A 26,971-nucleotide genomic window follows, 5' to 3' on the forward strand; every position below is an offset into this window, starting at 1 on the left:
TTTTTTTGTTTTTTTTTTTTTTTTTTTTTTTTTTTTTTTTTTTTTTTTTTTTTAAGAGGTTTGACAGAGGGAACTTTAACTGCTATGGTCTTATCGTCCCGAAATCGAGGAGAGAAGGAAGACAGGATAGGAGAAAGCCAGCCGTTTCCGAGAACGAACATTATCCCATCAGGATAAAATCCGCCCCGGGCGGGAATCGAACCCGCGGCCTAGCGCTTACAAGGCAGACGCACTACCAACTAAGCTAACTAGGCTGGCATATGAAATCTAAATACGTACCTACCGCCCAGGTCTTGAACTTTTTGGGGGCTTTCCTTCACTTCCTAATTTCGTTTGTTTATTTCCACGGCAAATAGTGAAGAAAGCGATGTCAAAGGTGAGGAAAAAAAGTTCGAATCATTCTGAATTTGAAGTAGATACCTAAAGTAGGTATTTGGACCTTTGTAGACTTACACCCATATTTATGAACAAAATGCTGGCTCTTAAGTTCGTGCTAAGCATAGTCTCAAGGCATTTGATTGGTCAATTTTGACTTGAGACTGATCTAAGAACGATCATTCTTGTTCATAAATACGAGTGTCATTCTATTGGACCTTTGTAGACTTATTTTATTGGACCTTTGTAGACTTATTTTATTGGACCTTTGTAGACTTATTTTATTGGACCTTTGTAGACTTATTTTATTGGACCTTTGTATACTTATTTTATTGGACCTTTGTAGACTTATTTTATTGGACCTTTGTAGACTTATTTTATTGGACCTTTGCAGTAAAAGTAAGTAAGTCTTTGTAGAAAAAAAACCTTTTTGGGGAAAAGTAAAGGATGACATTTTGCAATATTTTCCCCAACTTACCCATTGGTATAAGTAGGGCCATCGGCTTTAATAAACGCCCTTGGTCACTGGGACCTGGTTAGATCTTTTGAGACACCAACTTACCCATAGATTCCTAGGTTCCTACTTATTACCCTCTTCCTAAGTAAATGGTCTTTCCAGTCCTTTTCGAGCAGTCTAAAACAAGTACCATTATTACTGTTCTTGGCAGGGCGGAGAGCTACAAACTGTGGTCTCTGTCTACACATCATAGATTTCACATTGAAAAGAAAGAAGACAAAAGACAACTTTTTTTTCCAGTCAACCGTCGATGACCTATGTGTGGACACAGCTTTAAGCTCGATCCATGTCGAGGCAGTGTGGACGGTTTCAGTAGACATCGATTGACGGCCGGTTGACTGTGTGTGGACACACCTTTACATTTTCCAACTCGTTGTCGTCGTCTTAAAATCATTTATTTATTTTTTAATTTTCTGAATTTTCACTTGTTTTTACATGGGTAGGCAAATGTAGTGATTAAATGAGGCTTTTTTAAACTGTTGGCATAATGGGACTTTTTAGTCCTAGCCGACAGTATAAATAAGGTATAATAAATAAATAAATAAAATTAAGTTTAGAAAGTAAAGTGAGTTGTATTTTAGGTCTTTGCTCACGGTGTCATACGGAAGTAATCCAAACAGATACCACCGCACGATGGTAAGTTGGTAAGCACTTACCTGTCTGCTCTGGAATGAAAATCTTGGTCAAGTAACAGATTCGGTATGCTCCACTGAACAGCTGAGAGTTCCTATTGAGAATATTGTAGCTTCTCAAACAATAGAGCCTAAAAGTGAGATTTTGACAATTTTACAGGAGAGAGAAAAAAAAAATCTTGTTCTTTTTCTTCTGCTTCTACTCTTTCTCCTTCTCCTCCCCCTCCCCCTTTTTCCCCTTCCTTTTACTTCTTTTTCTACATCTCTTTCTGCTTCTTCTGATGGTTCTTTATCTTCTCCTCCTCCTCTTCCTCCTTCTTCGTCTTCTGATGGTTCTTTATCTTCTCCTCCTCCTCTTCCTCCTTCTTCGTCTTCTTTTTCCACTTTTTATTGTTCTTCTGCTCCCCCTCTTTCTTCTCCTTCTGCTTTCCTTGTTTTTTGGTAACAAAGTATTCCTCCTTCGTAACAAAGAGATAGCGAGACAAGCAGCCAAACAAAATTCTAAATCGTGCAATAAAAGTTGAATTTGGAAATAGGCTGTTTTGTTTCAAAAGCGACGATATTCAGATTCTGGTATTAATTGAAGCACAGTGATTTTCATTCATTTAAGATAATAATATAATGATAAGTAATTGTTGTTGTGATAGTGTAATAGCTATACATACAAAAAAAAACTTGTTCTTTTTCTTCTGCTTCTACTCTTTCTCCTTCTCCTCCCCCTCCTCCTTTTTTTTCCCTTCCTTTTACTTCTGCTTCTTCTGATGGTTCTTTATCTTCTCCTTCTCCTCCTCCTCTTCCTCCTTCTTCGTCTTCTTTTTCTACTTTTTATTGTTCTTCTGCTCCCCCCTCTTTCTTCTCCTTCTGCTTTACTTGTTCTTTGGTAACAAAGTATTCCTCCTTCGTAACAAAGAGATAGCGAGACAAGCAGCCCTACAAAATTCTAAATCGTGCAATAAAAGTTGAATTTGGAAATAGGCTGTTTTGTTTCAAAAGGGTCGATATTCAGATTCTGGTACCTATCAATTGAAGCACAGTGATTTTCATTCATTTAAGATAATAATATAATGATAAGTAATTGTTGTTGTGATAGTGTAATAGCTATACATAAATTTACATACATTCGGCTCAAAAGCTCTCAAAAGCTAAAGTAGGAATGTAGGTAGGTACTTGTAATAAATACCTAGGTATTAAAACAAGGGGAATTTAGGCACATCCTCTAAAAAACATTCATAATACTTGATTTCAGGAACATACACTAAAAGATTTATAATTGGAGTTCAGGCACATCCACTAAAAACATTTATAATGGGAGTTCAGACACATCCACTGATGAATATTTATAATGGGAGTTCAGACACATCCACTGATGAATATTTATAATGGGAGTTCAGACACATCCACTAAAAACATTTATAATTTTGGAGTTCAGACACATCCATTAAAAACATTTATAATGGGAGTTCAGACACATTCATTAAAAACATTTATAATTGGAGTTTAGACACATCCCATTTACATACATTCGGCTCAAAAGCTAAAGTAGGAATGTAGGTACTTGTAATAAATAGGTATTGAAACAAGGGGAATTTAGGCACATCCACTAAAAACATTCATAATACTTGATTTCAGGAACATACCTACACTAAAAGATTTATAATTGGAGTTCAGGCACATCCACTGATGAATATTTATAATGGGAGTTCAGACACATCCACTGATGAATATTTATAATGGGAGTTAGGACACATCCACTAAAAACATTTATAATTTGAGTTCAGACACATCCATTAAAAACATTTATAATGGGAGTTCAGACACATTCATTAAAAACATTTATAATTGGAGTTTAGACACATCCACTAAAAACATGTATAATGGGAGTTCAGACACATTCACTAAAAACTCTAAAAAGCTAAAAACATTTGAAAGAGAGTAAATATTTTGGTAGGTATTTAGCCTTCATGTCCCGGAATTGCCAACATTACTTTCCTTAGACACATCCACTAAAAACATGTATAATGGGAGTTCAGACACATTCACTAAAAATTCTAAAAAGCTAAAAACATTTGAAAGAGAGTAAATATTTTGGTAGGTACTTAGCCTTCATGTCCCGGAATTGCCAACATTACTTTTCTTATAAATAGGATATTAGTCAGCTCCCATGGCGTAGTGGCCACTGCGCTCGCGTTGCACGCGGGAGACCCGGGTTCGATTCCCGGCGGGGGCAAGAAACTGCGCTCGCCTTGCACGCGGGAGACCCGGATTCGATTCCCGGCGGGGTCAAGAATGCAAATTATTGATTCCGTGACTGGCTGTTGCGGAGCCCACTCAGCCTCGTGAGGAAAATGAGTAGCTATGACATATAAATGCACATAGCGACCGGTGCCAGCATGGTAGGTATAAACATTGGATTTTAGGATTATTGAGATATTGGGAAAAAATCCTACAATGCTGCAGTGAGCACCGAAGTTGTGACATAATAACACAAAGAAACTGCCTTTACATTTACATTAAATTTTAATAGGATATTATTACAGTACGTTCTTATAATATAAGATAAGGAAAGTAATATTAAGAAAGCATCAGGAAAATTTCCTCTCTGATTATCCGATATTTCGTAAGAAGATTGACAATTTTGCTGTCAGAAAATTACCTAACGAAGTTGTGACATAATAACACAAAGAAACTACCTTTACATTTACATTAAATTTTAATAGGATATTATTACAGTATAAGGAAAGTAAAATTAAGAAAGCATCAGGAAAATTTCCTCTCTGATTATCCGATATTTCGTAAGAAGATTGACAATTTTGCTGTCAGAAAATTACCTAACCAATAACACAAAGAAACTGCATTTACATTTACATTTTAATAGGATATTATTACCTAGAGTACCTATAAGAAAAGTATAATTAAGAAAGCATCAAGAAAATTTCCTCTCTGGATTCTCCCAACATATTTCGTAAGAAGATTGACAATTTTGCTGTCAGAAAATTACCTAACTTTCAAAAGAACGTTCGAATAATGTTACCTACACCTAAAACTTTCAGAGGAAAAGTTAGAATGAGCTGAAAATCAATGTTGACCTATTTATTTAGGTAATATTTCTAAATTTCTTTACAGTTCTGATGTGTAATTTGTATCTTCTGGTTGTTATAGGTACATACATAGCCTACTGTCTATTGTTATAGTAATATTTCTAAATTTCTTTACTGTTCTGATGTGTAATTTGTATCATCTGGTTGTTATAGGTACATACATAGCCTACTGTCTATTGTTATAGGATATGGACAAAACACTAAAGGTACGTCCATACTACAATCGATCGATGTCGATGGTATACCTGATGCCTACAAAAATACTACCACTTTTAGGCGCGTTTCGCACTGAGGTAACACGTCGCAAGTAGCAAGTCGCAAGATGCTACTGCTTACGTCCTGAATCTTGTTCAAACTATTTAGGTACCTAGGTATTTATTTTCTGTTAATTAGTGACACAGTTTTTTACTTTGTAACTTTTTAACCCTTTGATAGGTAGGTATGAAGGTATGCATTTCTATTTTTTTATCCTGACAAATTTTGAATTGTGTGTCATTTTGAATTTATTATTCTCAACATTTTAGGACCAAAGTGGATCGAATGAAAAAGGCCAAGGTTTTCAGTCTTTTTTGCCTCACCCCGAAGATTTCTCCTCAAATATACTATCGCGTTTCATTTACATAAAGACAGCTAACCCACTGATCCAGCATTACCCAAAGTTCAGAATAGTTCACTTGTTAACATGAGGTGCACAGACGGGTTAAAAAATCCGATTTAAACGTTAATTAATTTACTTTTTACTTAGTTTGAAAAAGGTCACAAATTCATCCACCTTCTTCCTCTGTACATATTTCTCTCTCCCTCCCTTCCTGTCTCCCTATTTCTCTCCTTCTTTCTCTGCCTCCCTCCCTATTCCTCTCTGTCTTTTCTCTCTCTCCTCTTTCCCTTTTGCCTCGTGTTTTTATCCCTCTTTACCATGTCTTCCTTCCGTTTCCCCTTCTCAGTTTTCTCGAGTATCGTTAACTTTGTCACCTTATTCCTTTGTATTATAGTTCGGGAATCTTTCTTTCTTTCTTTCTTCTTTCTCTGCCTCCCCCCCTATTCCTCTCTGTCTTTTCTCTCTCTCCTCATTCCCTTTTGCCTCGTGTTTTTATCCCTCTTTACCATGTCTTCCTTCTGTTTCCCCTTCTCAGTTTTCTCGAGTATCGTTAACTTTGTCACCTTATTCCTTTGTATTATAGTTCGGGAATCTTTCTTTCTTTCTTTTCACTTTGTACAATGGCTTCACAAGATCTTTGATATCGCTGGATTTTGCTGTAACTTTTTCTTCTCCTTTCTCTTCTTGTTCTTCTTTGATATCGCTTCTTCTTATTCTTTTTCTCTTCCTTCTTATCCTTTTTCTCCTTCGTCTTCTCCTTGTTCTTCTTCGTCTTCCTTTATTAGGCGCTTTAAAAATTGGGTAGGCACCGTTTGCGCCGACTTTTTAATTATATCTGACAATTTTTCGCCCAATTTTTTAGTCGATTTTCCTTGTAGAGAACTGATTAAGGTTTTGGGCATTCACTCTTTGGTTCAACCTACCTCTGTGAATCAGCATTTTCTTACCTAAAGATGATTAAGTGTAAAAACCGGTCAAGGTTAACAGTCTCTTCTTGTTCTTCTTTGATATCGCTTCTTCTTATTATTTTCCTCTTCCTTCTTATCCTTTGTCTCCTTCGTCTTCTCCTTGTTCTTCTTCGTCTTCCATTATTAGGCGCTTTAAAAATTGGGTAGGCATCGTTTGCGCCGACTTTTTAATTATATCTGACAATTTTTCGCCCAATTTTTTAGTCGATTTTCCTTGGAGAGAACTGATTAAGGTTTTGGCAACTAAAGGCCAAGACAACAGAAGAAAAGTTCTGGAATTTGGTTTCCAGAGATAAATTTCCAACCATAAGAAGATGTGTTGAAATAAGGTTTTGGGCAACTAAAGGCCAAGACAACAGAAGAAAAGTTCTGGAATTTGGTTTCCAGAGATAAATTTCCAACCATAAGAAGATGTGTTGAAATGCTGCATTCACTCTTTGGTTCAACCTACCTCTGTGAATCAGCATTTTCTTACCTAAAGATGATTAAGTGTAAAAACCGGTCAAGGTTAACAGACCAGCATACCCAGCAGTGTTTGAACCTGGCAATATCATCTTACACACCTGATTAGGTACTCCAAACTTGTAGACCAAATTCAGAGTCAAGTCTCACATTAGGTAAGTCGATCGCAAGACTGTATTGAAAATTTAAGTCGATCTTCCTCTAAAAAGGTTGAGCACCCCTGATCTATTTTATACAATTATCAAGTCTGTGGTGCTTATGTTGCTCGAAGTAGCTGTTAGTAGGTGTCCTTCGAATACATCCTATTTTATACAATTATCAAGTCTGTGGTGCTTATGTTGCTCGAAGTAGCTGTTAGTAGGTGTCCTTCGAATACATCCCCAAATGGGTCAAAATCAAAACCTACCCTGCTTTGAGTGCATTGGTTGAGGATGTGAGTTTTAGTACCACCAGTCCCATAACAGGTAGGTATTGGTCGCTTAACCTAACTACTTACCTATATTTTCAGACGGTCACCCGTCCAGATACATACCACACTCGACGTTGATTCAACATTCGAAAAGTACATTGGTTGAGGATGTAAGTTTTAGTACCACCAGTCCCATAACAGTACCACCAGTCCCATTGGTTGAGGATGTGAGTTTTAGTACCACCAGTCACCAGTCCCATTGGTTGAGGATGTGAGTTTTAGTACCACCAGTCCCATAACAGTACCACCAGTCCCATTGGTTGAGGATGTGAGTTTTAGTACCACCAGTCCCATAACAGGTAGGTATTAGTCGCTTAGCCTAACTACTTACCTATATTTTCAGACGGTCACCCGTCCAGATACATACCACACTCGACGTTGATTCAACATTCGAAAACTGGGATCGGAAACCACTTAGCGAATTGAATCAGGTCAAACTCGCATGAAAACACATTTGCACATTGTACAAAATTACAAATAATGTACATCCTAATGAAGATAGTAAAAACATCGATGTAAAAATAGAACAAAAACGTCTAGGTACCGTCCCAACCATAATTATACCTAATGCCGATTAGAAAAATTGCATCTGATGATGTTTCCTCGCCCATTTTGTGCTAAATATACCTAACTACTTACTTATATTTTCAGACGGTCACCCGTCCAGATACATACCACACTCGACGTTGATTCAACATTCGAAAACTGGGATCGGAAACCACTTAGCGAATTGAATCAGGTCAAACTCGCATGAAAACAGATTTGCACATTGTACAAAATTACAAATGTACATCCTAATGAAGATAGTAAAAACATCGTTCAGCTAGGTAGCTCGGTAGGTATTTTTCCTTTTTTCAGTGGCATTCTTTCTAATGGAATTTTCGGTGTTCACATTAACTTTTTGGTTTCTTCAATGTTTTTTTGAGCGCAATTTCCACGTAGAATTTCTTGTCTTCCCCCATCTTATTGGTGTAAGACGAGACAGTGAACAAACGTTGTTCAAGAGCTTGGTGTACTGTGAGTTTCCTGTCTGATAGGAAAAGTTCGTGTGTTAAATTATCGGAAATAATTGCCACATTTTGGGTACCGTCCCAACCATAATTATACCTAATGCCGATTAGAAAAATTGCATCCGATGATGTTTCCTCGCCCATTTTGTGCTAAATATAAATAAAATTGATATTTTGTTAAGAAATGAGACATGTATACCTTGGTATATTTAAAATATGTAATACGTACAATCCCGGTGTCAACAAGAAAAACAAAATGGAGGATTATTAACTTGAGAAAAGAATATTATACAAATTCTCCAAACTTGTAGCGTTGTTTAGCTTTCAATACAGGCAGCTCCCACGAGGTTCGCTTGTGTTGAATATGTTTTTAAAGTAGGTTGAACAGAGAGTTTGTAGTATTCATCTTTCCATTGAATTTCATTTAAAAACATTCGTATATTTTTTCCTTCCATAAAAAAATTGTTAGTTACTTTTTTTCGAACTAATTTTTCGCCTAATTCTTCAAGGAGTTTTCTTGATTTTATTGTTTCATTATGTTCCGCTATGCTTTGTCAGAATTCTTCAGTAAGGGCATGCACATTCGTACGTCCTATTAGAAAGTTGAAATTTGATTTATACGTAGGTAGTAGGTAGGTAGTTCCATCTCTTTTCGTACCTTCAGTGAGGCCATGAACATTCGTACGTCCTAGAAAGTTGAAATTTGATTTATACGTAGGTAGTTCCATCTCTTTTCGTACTACAATGTCTCTTGTATGTAAAGAAAAATGTTTCCCATTTCCAGCACTCCGATAATACCCGGAATAGAAATAATCTAGTACCTATCCGCCACCTGTGAATGCCGCTAGAAATGGGACAAACCATTTTGGGATACAGTTTTTTAATAAAATTTCCCCTCAAGTACGTCACCTTCCATATGGTGCATTTAAAAACCACTTGGAGGATTATCTAAAGACAAATGCCTATTATTCTATAAACGAGTTTTTGACTGATTCAGATGCGATCTGATCCCTCCCTCTCTCTCCCTCATTTACCTAGGTATTTGTTGTTTTTTTCTCATCTACCTACTTAAGGTTATTTAATTACCTGCCTTTGTGTAGTTCTAATTTTCGATCTTTTTACAACAGTGACATTTTTTTTTCTCTCTCTTTCGTCATTTGACTTAATGTTCCTTTTTTAATTGTAATTGTAATTCTTTAATTGTAATTGACCTGTGTATAACAGTTTTGATTTAAATAAATAAATAAATAAAATTAAGTTTAGAAAGTAAAGTAAGTTGTATTTTAGGTCTTTGCTCACGGTGTCATACGGAAGTAATCCAAACAGATACCACCGCGCGATGGTAAGTTGGTAAGCACTTACCTGTCTGCTCTGGAATGAAAATCTTGGTCAAGTAACAGATTCGGTATGCTCCACTGAACAGCTGAGAGTTCCTATTGAGAATATTGTAGCTTCTCAAACAATAGAGCCTATAAGTGAGATTTTGACAATTTTACAGGAGAGAAAAAAAAAATCTTGTTCTTTTTCTTCTGCTTCTACTCTTTCTCCTTCTCCTCCCCCTCCCCCTTTTTCCCCTTCCTTTTACTTCTGCTTCTTCTTCTACATCTCTTTCTGCTTCTTCTGATGGTTCTTTATCTTCTCCTCCTCTCCTCCTTCTTCTTCCTTCTTTTTCTACTTTTTATTGTTCTTCTGCTCCCCCTCTTTCTTCTCCTTCTGCTCTCCTTGTTTTTTGGTAACAAAGTATTCCTCCCTCGTAACAAAGAGATAGCGAGACGAGCAGCCAAACAAAATTCTAAATCGTGCAATAAAAGTTGAATTTGGAAATAGGCTGTTTTGTTTCAAAAGGGACGATATTCAGATTCTGGTATTAATTGAAGCACAGTGATTTTCATTCATTTAAGGTAATAATTTAATGATAAATAATTGTTGTTGTGATAGTGTAATAGCTATACCTACATAAATTTACATACATTCGGCTCAAAAGCTCTCGAAAGCTAAAGGTAGGAATGTAGGTAGGTACTTGTAATAAATAGGTATTAAAACAAGGGGAATTTAGGCACATCCACTAAAAGATTTAAAATACTTGATTTCAGGAACATACCTACACTAAAAGATTTATAATGGGAGTTCAGGCACATCCACTAAATATTTAAAATACTTGATTTCAGGAACATACACTAAAAGATTTATAATGGGAGTTCAGGCATATCCACTAAAAGATTTAATGCGAAATACTACCCTAATATCTTTGAATAATCTTGGAATAATCTTTGAATAATATCATCTTACACACCTGATTACTCCAAACTTGTAGACCAAATTCAGAGTCAAGTCTCACATTAGGTAAGTCGATCGCAAGACTGCATTGAAAATTTAAGTCGATCTTCCTCTAAAAAGGTTGGGCACCCCTGATCTATTTTATACAATTATCAAATCTGTGGTGCTTATGTTGCTCGAAGTAGCTGTTAGTAGGTGTCCTTCGAATACCTACATCCCAAATGGGTCAAAATCAAAACCTACCCTGCTTACATTGGTTGAGGATGTGAGTTTTAGTACCACCAGTCCCATAACAGTACCACCAGTCCCATTGGTTGAGGATGTGAGTTTTAGTACCACCAGTCCCATAACAGGTAGGTATTAGTCGCTTAACCTAACTACTTACTTATATTTTCAGACGGTCACCCGTCCAGATACATACCACACTCGACGTTGATTCAACATTCGAAAACTGGGATCGGAAACCACTTAGCGAATTGAATCAGGTCAAACTCGCATGAAAACAGATTTGCACATTGTACAAAATTACAAATGTACATCCTAATGAAGATAGTAAAAACATCGTGGTTGGGCACCCCTGATCTATTTTATACAATTATCAAGTCTGTGGTGCTTATGTTGCTCGAAGTAGCTGTTAGTAGGTGTCCTTCGAATACATCCCAAATGGGTCAAAATCAAAACCTACCCTGCTTTGAATACATTGGTTGAGGATGTGAGTTTTAGTATCACCAGTCCCATAACAGTACCACCAGTCCGATTGGTTGAGGATGTGAGTTTTAGTACCACCAGTCCCATAACAGGTAGGTATTAGTCGCTTAACCTAACTACTTACCTATATTTTCAGACGGTCACCCGTCCAGATACATACCACACTCGACGTTGATTCAACATTCGAAAACTGGGATCGGAAAACACTTAGCGAATTGAATCAGGTCAAACTCGCATGAAAACACATTTGCACATTGTACAAAATTACAAAAATGTACATCCTAATGAAGATAGTAAAAACATCGATGTAAAAATAGAACAAAAACGTCTAGGTAGGTACCGTCCCAACCATAATTATACCTAATGCCGATTAGAAAAATTGCATCCGATGATGTTTCCTCGCCCATTTTGTGCTAAATATAAATAAAATTGATATTTTGTTAAGAAATGAGACATGTATACCTTGGTATATTTAAAATATGTAATACGTTACATACTTACCTCTCTGTTGCAAACATTTGGTATTATTTATAGCTATATTTTTATTTTTTAAAACAATACTTACAGATTGGTTAATATTCGGAGTTTAACATTTGCTTTACCCCTATACCTTTAAGTAGGACCTACTTGATTCACTATACCTGTTTGCCAAATATGTAAGTCCACTGCTGAACAAAGGTCTCTTCTTCATTCCTCCACTGAATTATATCCTGTGCTTTAAAACATCCTTACTACCACTAAATTTTATACCTATTATATGCCAGCCTAGTTAGCTTAGTTGGTAGTGCCTCTGCCTTGTAAGCGCTAGGCCGCGGGTTCGATTCCCGCCCGGGGCGGATTTTATCCTGATGGGATAATGTTCGTTCTCGGAACGGCTGGCTTTCTCCTATCCTGTCTTCCTTCTCTCTCCGATTTCGGGACGATAAGACCCTAGAGTTACAGTTCCCTCTGTCAAACCTCTTAAAAAAAAAAAAAAAAAAAAAAAAAAAAAAAAAAAAAAAAAAAAACAAAAAAACCATTTATAAGAAAAATGTATGTTCTGAGTTTTTTGTCGATTAAATATAAATGGAAACTTTTAAAAAAATAATATCTAATAAAATAAAACAGGTCATAGTATAAAAATTATAGGTAGCTACCTAAGTAGATACCCTAAAAAAAGTCATTGCTCCTTATGATGTCATCACATTTCCAAAAGGGTCAAATGATGATTAACCTGAGAGATAAGTCCAAGTTCCCAGTAATTTCAACATATTTAAACAAATAATGAAATAGTTAGCCTAATCAACTCCAAAGTCAAAAATTCCAACGCATTTGAAGAAGTATCGACCAAACCATCTGAAATTTCAACATATTTAACAAAGAATCAAATAGTTAGCATGCCTAATCGACTCCAAAGTCCAAATTTCAATTCTTTTTACAAAGTACTGAATACCATTTGAAAAAGTATCGATCAAACCATTTGACAAAGTATCGACCAAACCATTTGACAAAGTATCGACTAAATTACTAAACCATCTGACAAAGTATCGACTCTATTACATATGATTTAAACAATTAATCAAATAGTTAGCCTAATCAACTCCAAAGTCAAAAATTCCAACGTATTTGAAGAAGTATCGACCAAACCATCTGAAATTTCAACATATTTAACAAAGAATCAAATAGTTAGCGTGCCTAATCGACTCCAAAGTCCAAATTTCAATGCTTTTGACGAAGTACCGAATACCATTTGACAAAGTATCGATCAAACCATTTGACAAAGTATCGACTAAATTACTAAACCATCTGACAAAGTATCGACTAGCCATTTAACAAAGTATTGATCATTTTTTACTCAGCTAGGTAGCTCGGTAGGTATTTTTCCTTTTTTGCTTTTTTCAGTGGCATTCTTTCTAATGGAATTTTCGGTGTTCACATTAACTTTTTGGTTTCTTCAATGTTTTTTTTGAGCGCAATCTCGTATGTGAGAACAGATTGATTAGGTATAGTATCAAGAGAATGGCAGTACTCAGAACCTACGTACCTACCTAAAGACAGTAGGTACCTACCTATTGGCCTGAAATTGTTCTGTGGAGATAGGTAGTAGGTAGATGTATAAAGCTATTTTCCAGCTGGTACTAATCTTTAAAACCACAATGGAACGGTTATCTATTAAGGTGCGGCTATACTATATGGTCGACCGAAGTCGATCGACATCGACTGGAACCCTAAAGCTACGTCCAGACACAGTCACGGCTGTCGATCGACGATTTGAATCGATGTTGTCAAGTCAGTGTGGACGACCTCAGTCGACTGGACTGGAAAACCGTATAAAGTCGATAAGGAGCAAATGATTTTGGTCGATTCAAGTCGATTGTAAACTGCGATTCTGTATGTGGACGTGTCAGTCGACGCCGATCGATGATTCTGGGGGGCAACATCTGAACTCACTAGATGAATTCGTCGATCGATGTGAAAAAAACACAAAAGACAATATGGACGGGGTAACTTTTATTCGAATACGTATTTCAGGATTTTCAGGCGATGTATCGAACATAGTGTCAGATGTTGCAAAAATGGAGTGTTGAACCTTCTGCCCAGAATGTTGAGCCAAGTTGTTGGTATTTTTAAAGGCAAATCATTTGTAAACCTGCAAGTTTTGCGTCAAAGACATCGCAGTTCTCGAGGAATAAAACCAGTAATCAGTGATCAATTCCACTAATAAGACAAATTAATTATTAAAATTTAAGAAAATACTGAACAAGGCAGCAGCAGTAATAATACTCTGTCAGTACTTATGCTTATGACCTTCGGACTTGGACGCGATTTTTTTTTAATACTTATACCAGGCTCAGCAACCTCATTTCTACGTTTGATTGCGCTAGCACTATTCAGTAAGCTATCATTTTTTACTCAGCTAGGTAGCTCGGTAGGTATTTTTCCTTTTTTCAGTGGCATTCTTTCTAATGGAATTTTCGGTGTTCACATTAACTTTTTGGTTTCTTCAATGTTTTTTTTGAGCGCAATTTCCACGTAGAATTTCTTGTCTTCCCCATCTTATTGGTGTAAGACGAGACAGTGAACAAATGTTGTTCAAGAGCTTGGTGTAGGTACTGTGAGTTTCCTGTCTGATAGGAAAAGTTCGTGTGTTAAATTATCGGAAATAATTGCCACATTTTGAGTCAATAACAATCCCGGTGTCAACAAGAAAAACAAAATGGAGGATTATTAACTTGAGAAAAGAATATTATACAAATTCTCCAAACTTGTAGCGTTGTTTAGCTTTCAATACAGGCAGCTCCCACGAGGTTCGCTTGTGTTGAATATGTTTTTAAAGTAGGTTGAACAGAGAGTTTGTAGTATTCATCTTTCCATTGAATTTCATTTAAAAACATTCGTATATTTTTTCCTTCCATAAAAAAAATTGTTAGTTACTTTTTTTCGAACTAATTTTTCGCCTAGTTCTTCAAGGAGTTTTCTTGATTTTATTGTTTCATTATGTTCCTCGTATTTTTTATCGACTGAATAGAATTTTTCCCAGCCAGAACCAGTTGGATTTGGGTAAGATATTTGGAAAAGAAAATCCTTCGGGATGGTGTGTGGTGCTGGTTGGTTGGAAATGTCATACTCGGTGCAGTCAGATGATTTAGTTTTCCTACCATTGGCAATGTGGCAACAGCGTCTATTTTTACATTTTTCAACACTCGAGAAAAAAAAAGTTTTCTTTGTTCGTTTTTCGGTGAGTTGAGTTTACTTGGCGTTTCTGCAATATTTAAAATTCTATTCTCTGTGGTTCTTTGACATTTTCGTTTTGTCGACTTGGTTCATTGCATTTTGATTTTATTCTTTAGCCGATCGTATAAATCAGGTAAAAGTTAAACATAGTTTCGAGTGGAATATGAGGATTGTTATCTCTCTGCTGTAGATACATATATCGGGGAGGGGGGAACGCCGGAATTCAGATGGAGGGGATAGGAGGAGATTTTGTGATCCCTACAGACGTAAACGCGTTTATGACGTATTTTGTTTTCGTTCTTTCATTTTAGATAGGAAGGAAGAGCGTAGAAAACATCGCAACTTTAAATATCACCAACAATCTGTAATTTTTATTTACTCTTTTCATTTATTTTTGTAAAATCAAAATTGGTTTTGTTTTCTTTGTTCAAAATAAACTTGGTGAGTTTAAGCACTTGTTTTTCTTTTGTCAAAGGACAAAGTTTTCTCAAAGGTTTACCTGCCTATAAAAGTATGATATTATGTAGGTTATATATTCCTCTTGTACCTAAAACTACTTACACAGTTTTTTTTTCTAACTCTAACCTCGAAAATATTATCTTTTTTTCTTCGTCTTTGTTCTGTTTTCTAATCAGTTGTGAATATAATGTTCCCCTTCTTCTCTGCTAGTTGGTTCCGCAGGGTTAGCTTGTATGTTTATTATTATCATATCCAGTATATTGCGGCTTTCGGCGTGGGGTAGCCCTTCTTCGATCTTCGTACGTAGATTTTTTACTTTTTCTATACTTTTTTTTAGAAACCATTTTATCTTTTTTTATATATATTTTTCATGTAGGTTGCTGTGGAGCTATTCATGTATGTTTCCTATACTTGGTTTGAAGTGGGTATTTTGTTTTCTTCAGTTATATGCTCAGGGAAATAACGTGGGTTTTTTTTTTATTTTTCGTATTTTATTCATAGGTTATGTGTTGTGTTCGGCTTCTATTTTAGGTACTTATTTATTTAGGAATTTGTTTTTAGTCGGATAGTCAGTTTGTGTTAATCTATTTGAGTGCGAATTCAATTCACTGTTGTTTTGAATTTCAATTTTGTTTTTTATGTGAGGTAATTTTTGGAGTGTTTTCTTGTATACTTATACTCTTTTTGGAATTGATATTCTTTCTTGTATACTTATTTATTTTGGAATTGATTAAAATACCTACCCTGAAATGTTCTTCACAATAGAGGTTCTATTACCTCTATTGTGATCATTTTAAATTGATAAGAACGAAGGGGATGTTCCCCTCTGAAGAAAAAACTTCATTACTTCACAAGCTTTTGCTAATATGTATTTCGCAACTTCTTAAACAGTGTGTATTGATCTACCTACTTAAATATCTTATTAATATCAGCTGGTGCTCTACTTAGTGAGATCCGATGCTGTTTATACTTACTTTCTGGTTTGTGGACAATATAGACAAACATTACCTATTTAAAAGATTCTATACATCAAACAAACATCAAACGTTCGAACATCAAATACCTAAATTATTAAACGAATTACCAGACGAACGAATGAACCACTAGATATAAATGATTCCAAGACTCTCAAGAGAACGTCAAGTGTCAAGGGCCCCTTGAGAGTACCTGCGGTTTCTGACTATCAACTAATTCAAGGCCATGGTATAGACCAGTGGTTCCCCAAACTAGGGTCCACGGCCCCCCGAATGTTCCGTGAAGGTCTTCAAGACCCCCAGGAAGATCACACAAAATACAGTAAAGTTGCCGGGAAGTGTTCAAAAATTTAAAAAAGGGGCCGTGTGGGAAATAAAGTTTGGGAATCGCTGGTATAGACTGATAGTAATATCACCCTGTAATCTATTTTCTCTTATCAGCTGATCCGATGCTAATTGAAAATCTTGCTCTGGCTTGTTTCAGAAGTGACTCATGGGAAATAAGAAGTCAACTTCTCAGAACGTTAGAACTGTTCCCAGGAAACTTACCCTTTTGAGGTGTTTGGACAGAACAATGGTTTTAAGTCAAGTATCATAGGTAGGTACATATTACATATACTTAGATAGGTAAGTATTAGGCTATTAGGTACATACATATTATGTAAGTAGATATTACATGGATTTTTTGATGTTTCAATTACCTGTTTTGTATAGTATACCTACCTAACTACCTCTGCTTCCATTCAAGTCTCCTTCGTTTGTTACTACGTTTTAACTGTTCTTTTGCGAAAAACTTGATCCATTTTCTTGAAAATATTCTTGTCCTTTACTTGGCAAAAACATTTTGTTTACTCCATCAAAATCGGTTGATTTTTCGCATTGAGAAAAGGGCAACATTGAAGTCACCTTGAGAATATCAGTAAGGAGAGAAATACCAGCTACCACAAAATAGAAAGTTAAAAAGTGGGGCTCTCTCTGCCTGAAAGATTTTGGCGTCAACCACCGAAATAGGAAAGAACTAGGGACTACCATTGATTTAGTATTTGAAGAAGACTTGAGTATAACGTCACAGGATGCTCAGGAGGTAGGCGTTATTGGCTAGAAGCAAAGGGTGTAATTATAGTAATTAGACTTGTGTTACGTCACATTGAACTGAGAACTGAATCTATTGATGACAAAGGAGACTGAAATACTTTTTTTATGACTTTCTTTTAAGTGGCAGGGTTTTCCTGGAGGAGCTGGTCCACCCAACCACAAATAAATTGCGACAATATTTTACCTGTTCGAAACATAACTGGGCATTGACTATTGAGCCTTTATTTTATTAGGAAACCATGTATTTCATCATTTAACCAATGAGCTGAACTGACATAAAACAAGAGAGATATGTACCTATTACAGATTACAGAACGGAAGTGGTTTTGATTATTGTTATTTTCTCTACATTGATTTCAGGATTTTCAGGAAACATCATGGAAGATCCAATCGTCATGAGTACCACTAATCTAGAACCGCAGAAGGACATCTCGCCTTTCGAAAGCGAAGCTTGTGAAAACTATTTGAAAGGATTTCAGCTCAACATAGAGGAACTTGTGACCCCAGCTGAACCCAAAGAAACAAAACCAGATCCAGATGAAAATCAGTCTGGTGAAACCGTAACAACACCTGGTAAAATTCAAAGCAGACGACCAACTTTAGAAATCAATGGCGTTCAAGTCAAGCCCAAAACTTTAGCCGAATACAGAGAAGCTATTAAATTGAATTCGGAAAACAAAAGGAAATCTCTTGATGGTCAGAGTTCGGATGAAATTGTGAATGATGAAAACAAGACAAAAATCAAGAACTTACGACGACACACGATTGAAAGCCCTCCTCTGAGTGAGAAGAAAAATGTCAAAGTGTTAGGCGAACATTGCAATAAGAAAATGCCAAAGAGTGATAATAGTCCTAAAGTTACGAAAGTTAAAGAAGAGCTTACGCTTAGTAATGAAAATACGGTGACACGAAGTGGTCGTGTATCCAAGAAAGTTCTGAAAACTGAAAAAGTGAAGGAGAAACACAAGAAGCAAGATGATGAAGATACTGACAAACATACAGAAGTTGTCAGCAGAAAAGTAGCCAAGCAATCACATGATCATTTCTCTAGTGATTTTCTAGTTCCTGATAATGTAGTAGATATAAAATCTGTGGATAGCAATGTTATAATGTACACAGGTGCTGGGAGACATCTACACTCCTATGCTATACACAACTATAATCTTCTCACTGAAAATACATTTGATGTATCTTCCTGGCAGAGAGACTTTGCCCTCACTGCATTGAATAATAACATCGACAGCAGTGGAAGATCAATCTACAGAAGTACTGTACCTCTAGTCTCCAAGAAACTCATTCAAATTAGAAATCAAATCAAAGAAGGTAAATTCAGCTCAATGAATAATACCACTATCAAGACTGAATCTAGTAAAAATGAGAAATTGCCAAATCGTCCAAGAAGAAGGAAAAAGAGGAAAACTGTGTGGACGAAACAGAAAACCCATTCAACATCTGCACTAAATGCGAAGAAACTGAAAGAAGAAGAGGAGAAAGATGTTTCTTTAGATTCAGACAAAGATAATGAGAATAATCTGGAAATGTCAACATCAACAAATAAAGATGAAAGTATGGAAACTACTCCGGAACTTTGTGATGAAGTGAAAACATTGAAAAGAAAACTAAATCCAAATGAAGAAGATGATCTCTATTGGGAAATGTATGGCACTCCTCACAAGAGAGTAAAGCTGAAGCTAATACAAACACAAAGTGATAGCAATAAGAAACCCAAATGGACAAGTGTCAACTATGAGAGAGAGAATAGACCTGAGGAAACAGAGGAAGAAGTGGCGGACATTGTATCAACTGTGATGGGGAACATGGTAAACTATGTGGAATTCAATAACGAGTACAATGAGAAAGACATTACCATGGATCCTACCTACTCAGACGAGTATAAACTAGAAAGTGAGGATACTTCCGAACTTCCTAAACAGCACAAGAGGAAACGAAATAATAGTAGTCGAGTCAAGTGGGAGTTGAAGAGATTGGATGTGCTTATCTTTGAACATGAATCTGAGGCAAGCAAGAACGGAGACGGAACTTGTAGCAATGACTTCTGTAAACTAGGCTGTATCTGTGAGAGTATATCCGTAAGACCAAAGAATATTGCCATCAACCATTGTAGCGAAATAAATTGTATTTTCAAATGTATCTGTCCAGCTCCAAGGCGGAATGAGCACAAGCCTCCCATCCGAGATGAGTCGGAAATCATTCGGTCTGTCGCTGAAAAGAGAAATGGTCGAAACTTGGCCAAGAAAGAGAAGGAGTGGATCCAAACTCTGGTGAAGACAAATGACGAGTATATTATCATGGAGAAGACGTCTGGTAACAAGAGTAAACGAGAAGTCAAGAAACCTGAGAGATACAGAGAAGAGTCTTTACATTGGGAAAATGTAGCACATCAAAAGTTTCTTTACGAAAAAGTCAAACGAAGCCTTCGAGAAAAGGCTAAGAAAACTAGCAAAGATGATCTCAGTCAATCTACTGAAGATAGCAACGAGAGCACAACGCTATCCTCCAAAGAAAGGAAACGGGCTGAAATGAAATTGATGAAACGGTTGAGGAAGAAGAAACGAATGCAGGAAATGTCTCAGAGCTCCGAAGAAAACAAACAACCCACCAAAACTAGTCCGTTCAAATTCTATTTCTGCAAAGAACACAGCGTCTTGGACTGCAAGTGCAAAGCAAAGAAGGAGACCAAAGAAGAGGAAAATGAAGTCGAAAGTAGGCTGAAAGAAATTAATGAACAAATCAACACGCTTAGTAGCAACTTGAGGTACTTAGTTTGGGCAGAACAATGGTTTTAAGTCAAGTATCATAGGTAAGTACATATTACGTATAGATAGGTAAGTATTAGGTACCTACATACATATTATGTAAGTAGATATTACATGGAATTTTTGATGTTTCAATCAGCTCTTTTGTATAGTATACCTACCTACCTACCTACCTACCTACCTACCTACCTACCTACCTCTGCTTCCATTCAAGTCTCCTTCGTTTGTTACTACGTTTTAACTGTTCTTTTGCGAAAAACTTGATCCATTTTCTTGAAAATATTCTTGTCCTTTACTTGGCAGAAACATTTTGTTTACTCCATCAAAATCGGTTGATTTTTCGCCTTGAGAAAAGGGCAACATTGAAGTCACCTTGAGAATATCAGTAAGGAGAGAAATACCAGCTATCTCTACCTGAACGATTTTGGCGTCAACCACCGAAATAGGAAAGAACTAGGGACTACTATTGATTTAGGATTTGAAGAAGACTTGAGTATAACGTCACAGGATGCTCAGGAGGTAGGCGTTATTGGCTAGAAGCAAAGGGTGCAATTAGTAAATAGAATAGAATAGAATATACCTTGTTTATCCTGCCAGAATGAGACTGAAAAGTCCCTTTATTGTGTTACGTCAATTTTTGTGTTACGTCTTGTGTTTTTTGTGGTACGAACGCAATTTTGTGGTACGAACACAATTAGACTTGTGTTACGTCACATTGAACTGAGAACTGAATCTATTGATGGCAAAGGAGACTGAAATACTTTTCTTACGTCTTTCTTTTAAGTGGCAGGGTTCTCCTGGAGGAGCTCTTCCACCCAACCACAAATAAATTGCGACAATATTTTACCTGTTCGAAACATGGGGAATCTGTCTTCTAAAGAGAAAGACAAGTTGCTGTCTCTATTGAGAGAACAGCAGACATTGACTGAAAACAAACCAGAGCAATCCAATGAGAAAGTGACTGAAAGTAAAGAAGAACCACTACCACCACCTCCCAGTACGGATGAGGGAATCTGTCTTCTAAAGAGAAAGACAAGTTGCTGTCTCTATTGAGAGAACAGCAGACTTTGACTGAAAACAAACCAGAGCAATCCAATGAGAAAGTGACTGAAAGTAAAGAAGAACCACTACCACCACCTCCCAGTACGGATGAGGAATATATTGATCTGAATACACTCAGCAAGTTTATACCTAATCCTGATGGAAACACAACACCTCCTGAACCTAAACAAGACAAGGCTGATAGTATGAAAGCTTCTGAAGAAAATTCTCATCAACCTGAAGGTAAGAACATTTCTATTATTCTATTTGTCACAAAATCTAAACAACTTGTTGACTTATCAGATAACTTTAAAATCTAAGTACCTATATTACGGTGACTGGCTGAGAGTATGAAAACATCTGAAGAAAAATCTCATCAACCTGAAGGTGAGAATATTTCTATTATTCTATTTGTCACAAAATCTAAACAACTTGTTGACTTATCAGATAACTTTAAAATCTAAGTACCTATATTACGGTGACTCGCACCCAAGAGTTGGTTGAGACTCACCAAGGAAGAGCTACATATTTCATCTATGTTTTTGTTAAATCAACCTGAAGGTGAGAATATTTCGATTATTCTATTTGTCACAAAATCTAAACAACTTGTTGACTTATCAGATAACTTTAAAATCTAAGTAGCTATATTACGGTGACTCGCACCCAAGAGTTGGTTGAGACTCACCAAGGAAGAGCTACATATTTCATCTATGTTTTTGTTAAATCATCTATGTTTTTGTTAAATAACAGACTATTTAAAAATGTTCTAACATTTGAGATAGGTACCAAAAGAAACCTATTCGATTCTAATTTTCTAATCTACATTATTGTATTCTGTTTCCACAGTTGAAGCCGCAGACGCCTCTCGCCTATCGGATGACATCGAGATTGTACCCACCGATGAACAGCCTGATGCCAAAACCAACAATAGCATGTCCAATAATAGTATGTCCACTGATAGTACAACTGCTGATAGTATGCCCAGGATAAAGATCAAATCCGTGCGGTCATTACAAGCAGAGGAGTTTGATAAAATGGTAGCGGCTGAGGAAGGAACACTGTTCCCAATATGGATACTAGTGAAGATAATACTAAGATGGACAATCTGAATCTGAGGACCAAGAGGACGTATATCAAGAAATCAAATGTGAAGCGAACGCGAGAGAAGCCCGTGTTCAATTATACGCCGAGGTTTATCCTGCCGAACACTCTGGAAACGTTGAGAAATGTTATGGAAGGAAATCTCCTGGGGAGCGGCAATATTACTCAAAATCCTATCCCTATTCCAATAGACAGTTCCTTGGTCAGTCCTATAATCCCAATTGACGCTAACTTGATCAGTCCTAAAAACCTGGAAAGCGCTTTCCCACGAACTTCGACTAGCCCTGGAAATCTCTCTAGTCCTCGCACTGTGACCAGTCCTAGAAAAGCCCCCGTCCCTGGACTGAAACCTATTAAGAAGCCACTGCCTGCGTTGAAGGCTATCAGTGAGATACCCTATCCCTATTCCAATAGACAGTTCATTGGTCAGTCCTATAATCCCCATTGACGCTAACTTGATCAGTCCTAAAAACCTGGAAAGCGCTTTCCCACGAACTTCGACTAGCCCTGGAAATCTATCTAGTCCTCGCACTGTGACCAGTCCTAGAAAAGCCCCCGTCCCTGGACTGAAACCTATTAAGAAGCCGCTGCCTGCGTTGAAGGCTATCAGTGAGATATCGTATAGTCCAGTTGTTCCTAAGAAGTTGACGGAGGAGGTGGACATAAGCATGAGCCCAGTGAGATATCGTATAGTCCAGTTGTTCCTAAGAAGTTGACGGAGGAGGTGGACATAAGCATGAGCCCAGTCAAGTCTCATAGCGTCAGTTATGGGTCTTCTTCTGGTGAGTACAACTTTGGTAAATTCCACTATTGGCCTAGCACGCAGGAAGTCCGAGTTCAATTCCCGGCTGGGATTTTTTTTTTCTACTTGGAGTAAAAGAAGATTTTTCCCCTTCTTTTATTTCGTTGATAGATGGAACTGTAAGTACAGAGGTCTTATCGTCCTGAAATCCAAAAGAGAAGGAGGGCAGGATAGGAGAAAGTCAGGCGTTCCGAGAACGAACCGTATATGTTTAGGGTAGATTCGCGAAGCTTAGTCACCTGCCTCGGTGGTGTAGTGGTCAAAACCTGCCTCGGTGGTGTAGTGGTCAAAACGCTCGCCTGGTAAACAGGAGGGCGTGGGTTCAATCCCAGCCGAGGTATGGAATTTTACACTGGCCTAGCACGCAGGAAGTCCGAGTTCAATTCCCGGCTGGGATTTTTTTTTTTTTACTTGGAGTAAAAGAAGATTTTTCCCCTTCTTTTATTTCGTTGATAGATGGAACTGTAAGTACCGAGGTCTTATCGTCCTGAAATCCAAAAGAGAAAGAGGACAGGGTAGGAGAAAGCCAGGCGTTCCTAGAACGAACCGTATATGTTTAGGGTAGATTCGCGAAGCTTAGTCACCTATAGGACCTTGGTTCACCTAAGCCTCTGGGTGGGCTTTTTGTGTGTGGTGCTAAGCTCTGTTTAGGATAGGTTCGTTCATTCGTAGAGGCTCAACCCGTCCTAAGGGCTATTTGCCTGTACACCTTAGCCTCAAGTGGGCTTTTTGTATACGTCTGTTTATTATAACTCAGGCCCTGTTGGTACTCGAACCTGCAGTATGAAAGAAGAATGAGATCTTATAGGCTGATCTTACAAAGATCATACGTCCTACATTTGTTATTATGTTATTAAACCCATAAAATAAACTAGACCTTTTTTAGACTGCCGGGGTAAAGAGACTTTTTAGTCTCAAGTAGACTTTTTAGTTTAAAAGCTACTTGAGTTCTTCTTTTCAAGATGAATCTTCACAAAGTCACGTCAGAATCTATCAATATGTTTTTAGTCTCATTCGGGCAGGATAAACAACATAATATTATATTCTACATTTTTACTTTCTATTTCCTTACAGAACCAGAGTGTGTTGTAGAGGAAGTGTCCACATATCGTACCCCCCACCGAAATGGTACTCCAGAGATCTCCATAGTGGAATGTCTCACCCAGATGGACAACAAGTTCACACCCATCACCATCACCCCTAACGGGGAAGATACAGTCACCATCTCACCCATTATTGTGAATAATAATAACAATAATAATACGGGGAGTGGCAAGGAGAAAATAGGTAAGTTATATATAGAATAAATTAATGAAGTGAATAAATAGAAAAAAAAAAAAAAAAATGAAGTCACCCCTTGAGCTAGATTACGTATAGCCACAATAGATTTATCTATAAAGAACTTCCGTGGCCGGGTAAGTATTACTATTAGGCTTACATACCGGAGGCCTAGGGTTCAATTCTTGGCAGAGTCGAAGTTTTTTCGGCTCTGTACTTAAAATACGGGTTTACGTAGCCTCGTAAGGACACTTGAGTAGTAAAGGCGGTATTAAAAAAGTAAAAATAAATAATATGTCGCCAATTGCCGTGATCAATGAGGAATAATAATAGTACCATACCTTTGACGCTGCTCGTATAGGACTGAAAAGTCCCTTTAATCCAGCAGTAGGCCACTACTTTTACTGTGGTCAAATTTAAATTATATTGAGGAGAAAATTCCATACCTCGGCTGGGATTGAACCCACACCCTCCTGTTTACCAGACAAGCGTCTTGACCACCACACCGAGGCAGGTGTATTCAACATGCATACTCTGGCAACCATGTTTCTAGTTCCTTCTTTCTCTTCCTTCCCCAGGTGGTACAGTATTCGAGCGCCTGTCAGCCATCAAGCGCCTCAACGACGGTGAACCTTTAGCGCAAGTAGCGCGCTCCATGAACATCTCCGCCGATACGCTAACCGGATGGTTGCGCAACTTTGACAAACTGCAGAAGCGCACCGGGAATCGAACCCCGGCCTTTCCATTCACCGCCTACACACCCGAGAGCTGATATCGACGCGTTTCCTGAGATGTCACCCTTACCTTGCTGTAAGCTGTGGGAAGAGTGAGTGAGTTACTAAAGAGAACGATTCTTTTCAAAGGACAACTCAGTTAGTGAAAGAAGAGTGAGTTAAAAAATGTTCTAGGACCTTACTATGGACTGAGTAGTTCACTTAAAAGAGTAGTTCTTTTTTTTATAACTCGCTCACTCTTTGTACTTCTCTCGTAAGCTATAAGGATGAGACATAATTTTTCGTAAGGTCATTCTGCAGTGGAAATAAAGTACCTAGACCTTGAAATAGGACCTTTTTTGTGAGAGGTAACTCATAATGTCAAACTCCCAAGGTAACTCTACAACAGGTCAAACAGACCTGAGTTCTAGGACCTTACTATTGACTGAATAGTTCACTTAAAAGAGTAGTTCTTTTTTTTATAACTCGCTCACTCTTTGTACTTCTCTCCTAAGCTATAAGGATGAGACATAATTTTTCGTAAGGGTCATTCTGCAGTGGAAATAAAGTAGACCTTGAAATAGGACCTTTTTTGTGAGAGGTAACTCATAATGTCAAACTCCCAAGGTAACTCTACAACAGGTCAAACAGACCTGACCTTAACAGTTACAGGTCAAACTCTGTAACTGATGCTATATCAAGCTTTTCTGTATTTGTCTTTTTCGCTGAGATTTCTATCAGGTCCTCAGTTGAGGCTCATGAGGCTGAGTGCACCTCGAAATAGTCAGCAGCACGTGCTGTCCCAAACGAGATGGGCCCCAAACCCATTCTATTCAGATACACAAAAAGTTACTAATTTATGAAACCGAGAGGTAAACTGAAACGGAGTGTAAACTCGCATTGTGGGTCCGGCCTTTAGTGATCCGTGCTACTGGTTCTATTGGCTCTGAAATAGGACTTCAAAGTCTTTTTTCCAGCAGTCCAACCAAGGTCTTAGGTCTTTTTTAAGTACATAACAAATTTTTAGGATAATATTGAATTTTGGAGGAGGATCGATTTTTGAGGTAGGGCCTAAGTACGTAGAATTTTTGAAGAGGTTTGACAGAGGGAACTGTAACTGCTATGGTCTTATCGTCCCGAAATCGAAGAGAGGAGGAAGACAGGATAGGAGAACCAGGTCCTCAGTTGTCCTCATGAGGCTGAGTGCACCTCGAAATAGTCACCAGCACGTGCTGTCCCAAACGAGATGGGCCCCAAACACATCCAGATACACACAAAGTTACTAATTTATGAAACCGAGAGGTAAACTGAAACGGAGTGTAAACTCGCATAGTGATCCTTGCTACTGGTTCTATTGGCTCTGAAATAGGACTTCAAAGTCCTTTTTCCAGCAGTCCAACCAAGGTCTTAGATCTTTTTTAAGTACCTAACAAATTTTTAGGATATTATTGAATTTTGGAGGAGGAAGATCGATTTTTGAGGTAGGGCCTAAGTACGTAGAAATGTTGATATTTATCTTGGGCCAGTCACTCACTATCAGTGCCCTAAATCACCAAAGTATGGAAAAGTATTTACAATTCCATATTTCGATATGATTCGTCCAAATTCAAAATTCTGCTTTTCCATTGGCTATTACACTTGTAAGATACTTTTCCATACTTTGGTGATTTAGGGCACAGGTATACCTGACACCTGATAGTGTAGGGCTGGCCTTAGGCGCCTACCCTCTGTTTTCGGTGACTAATATCTATTCTTTCAATATTGTTATTTTAGTGGGTGGCCTAACGTCACAATTTTGGCCAAAAGCTGCATTTATTCAGGAAAGCACCAAATTTGGTATGGACCTTCATTGGTGAGAATAGCTTCCTTTTGATTTGGATAGGCCCACTAAGAACGGATTTTC

At 37.4% G+C, this 26,971-nt stretch overlaps 2 protein-coding genes across 3 annotated transcripts in view; both read left to right on the forward strand.

Moving 5' to 3' along the window:
• Window positions 1-22,238, forward strand: part of LOC103518565 — a gene marked incomplete at its 3' end in the record, with an annotated part of 26,537 nt that extends 4,299 nt beyond the window's left edge. Inside the window, exons 2-6 of the mRNA XM_026830111.1 lie at window positions 16,746-16,859; window positions 17,717-20,130; window positions 21,141-21,369; window positions 21,514-21,561; window positions 22,021-22,238. Of these exons, the coding sequence (XP_026685912.1) occupies window positions 17,734-20,130; window positions 21,141-21,369; window positions 21,514-21,561; window positions 22,021-22,238 (2,892 nt within the window). The remainder of the gene's footprint in view (window positions 1-16,745; window positions 16,860-17,716; window positions 20,131-21,140; window positions 21,370-21,513; window positions 21,562-22,020) is intronic.
• LOC103518574 lies at window positions 22,233-26,635 on the forward strand. Of its 2 annotated transcripts, XM_026830139.1 has the most exons (6): window positions 22,233-22,666; window positions 22,958-23,057; window positions 24,152-24,364; window positions 24,934-25,477; window positions 25,711-25,809; window positions 26,246-26,635. In XM_026830139.1, exons 1-4 carry the CDS (start codon window positions 22,244-22,246, stop codon window positions 25,125-25,127), a joined length of 930 nt encoding a protein of 309 aa, XP_026685940.1. In that variant the 5' UTR covers window positions 22,233-22,243; the 3' UTR covers window positions 25,128-25,477; window positions 25,711-25,809; window positions 26,246-26,635. The 2 variants fall into 2 exon arrangements, with proteins under 2 accessions (XP_026685940.1, XP_017303387.1); XM_017447898.2 differs by lacking the exon at window positions 26,246-26,635 and having other exon boundaries at window positions 25,711-26,120.
• Window positions 26,636-26,971: the final 336 nt, after the last annotated feature.

This window comes from Diaphorina citri, unplaced genomic scaffold (genome assembly GCF_000475195.1).
Source record: "Diaphorina citri unplaced genomic scaffold, Diaci psyllid genome assembly version 1.1 scaffold61, whole genome shotgun sequence".
In the NCBI taxonomy this organism is placed as follows: domain Eukaryota; kingdom Metazoa; phylum Arthropoda; class Insecta; order Hemiptera; family Psyllidae; genus Diaphorina; species Diaphorina citri.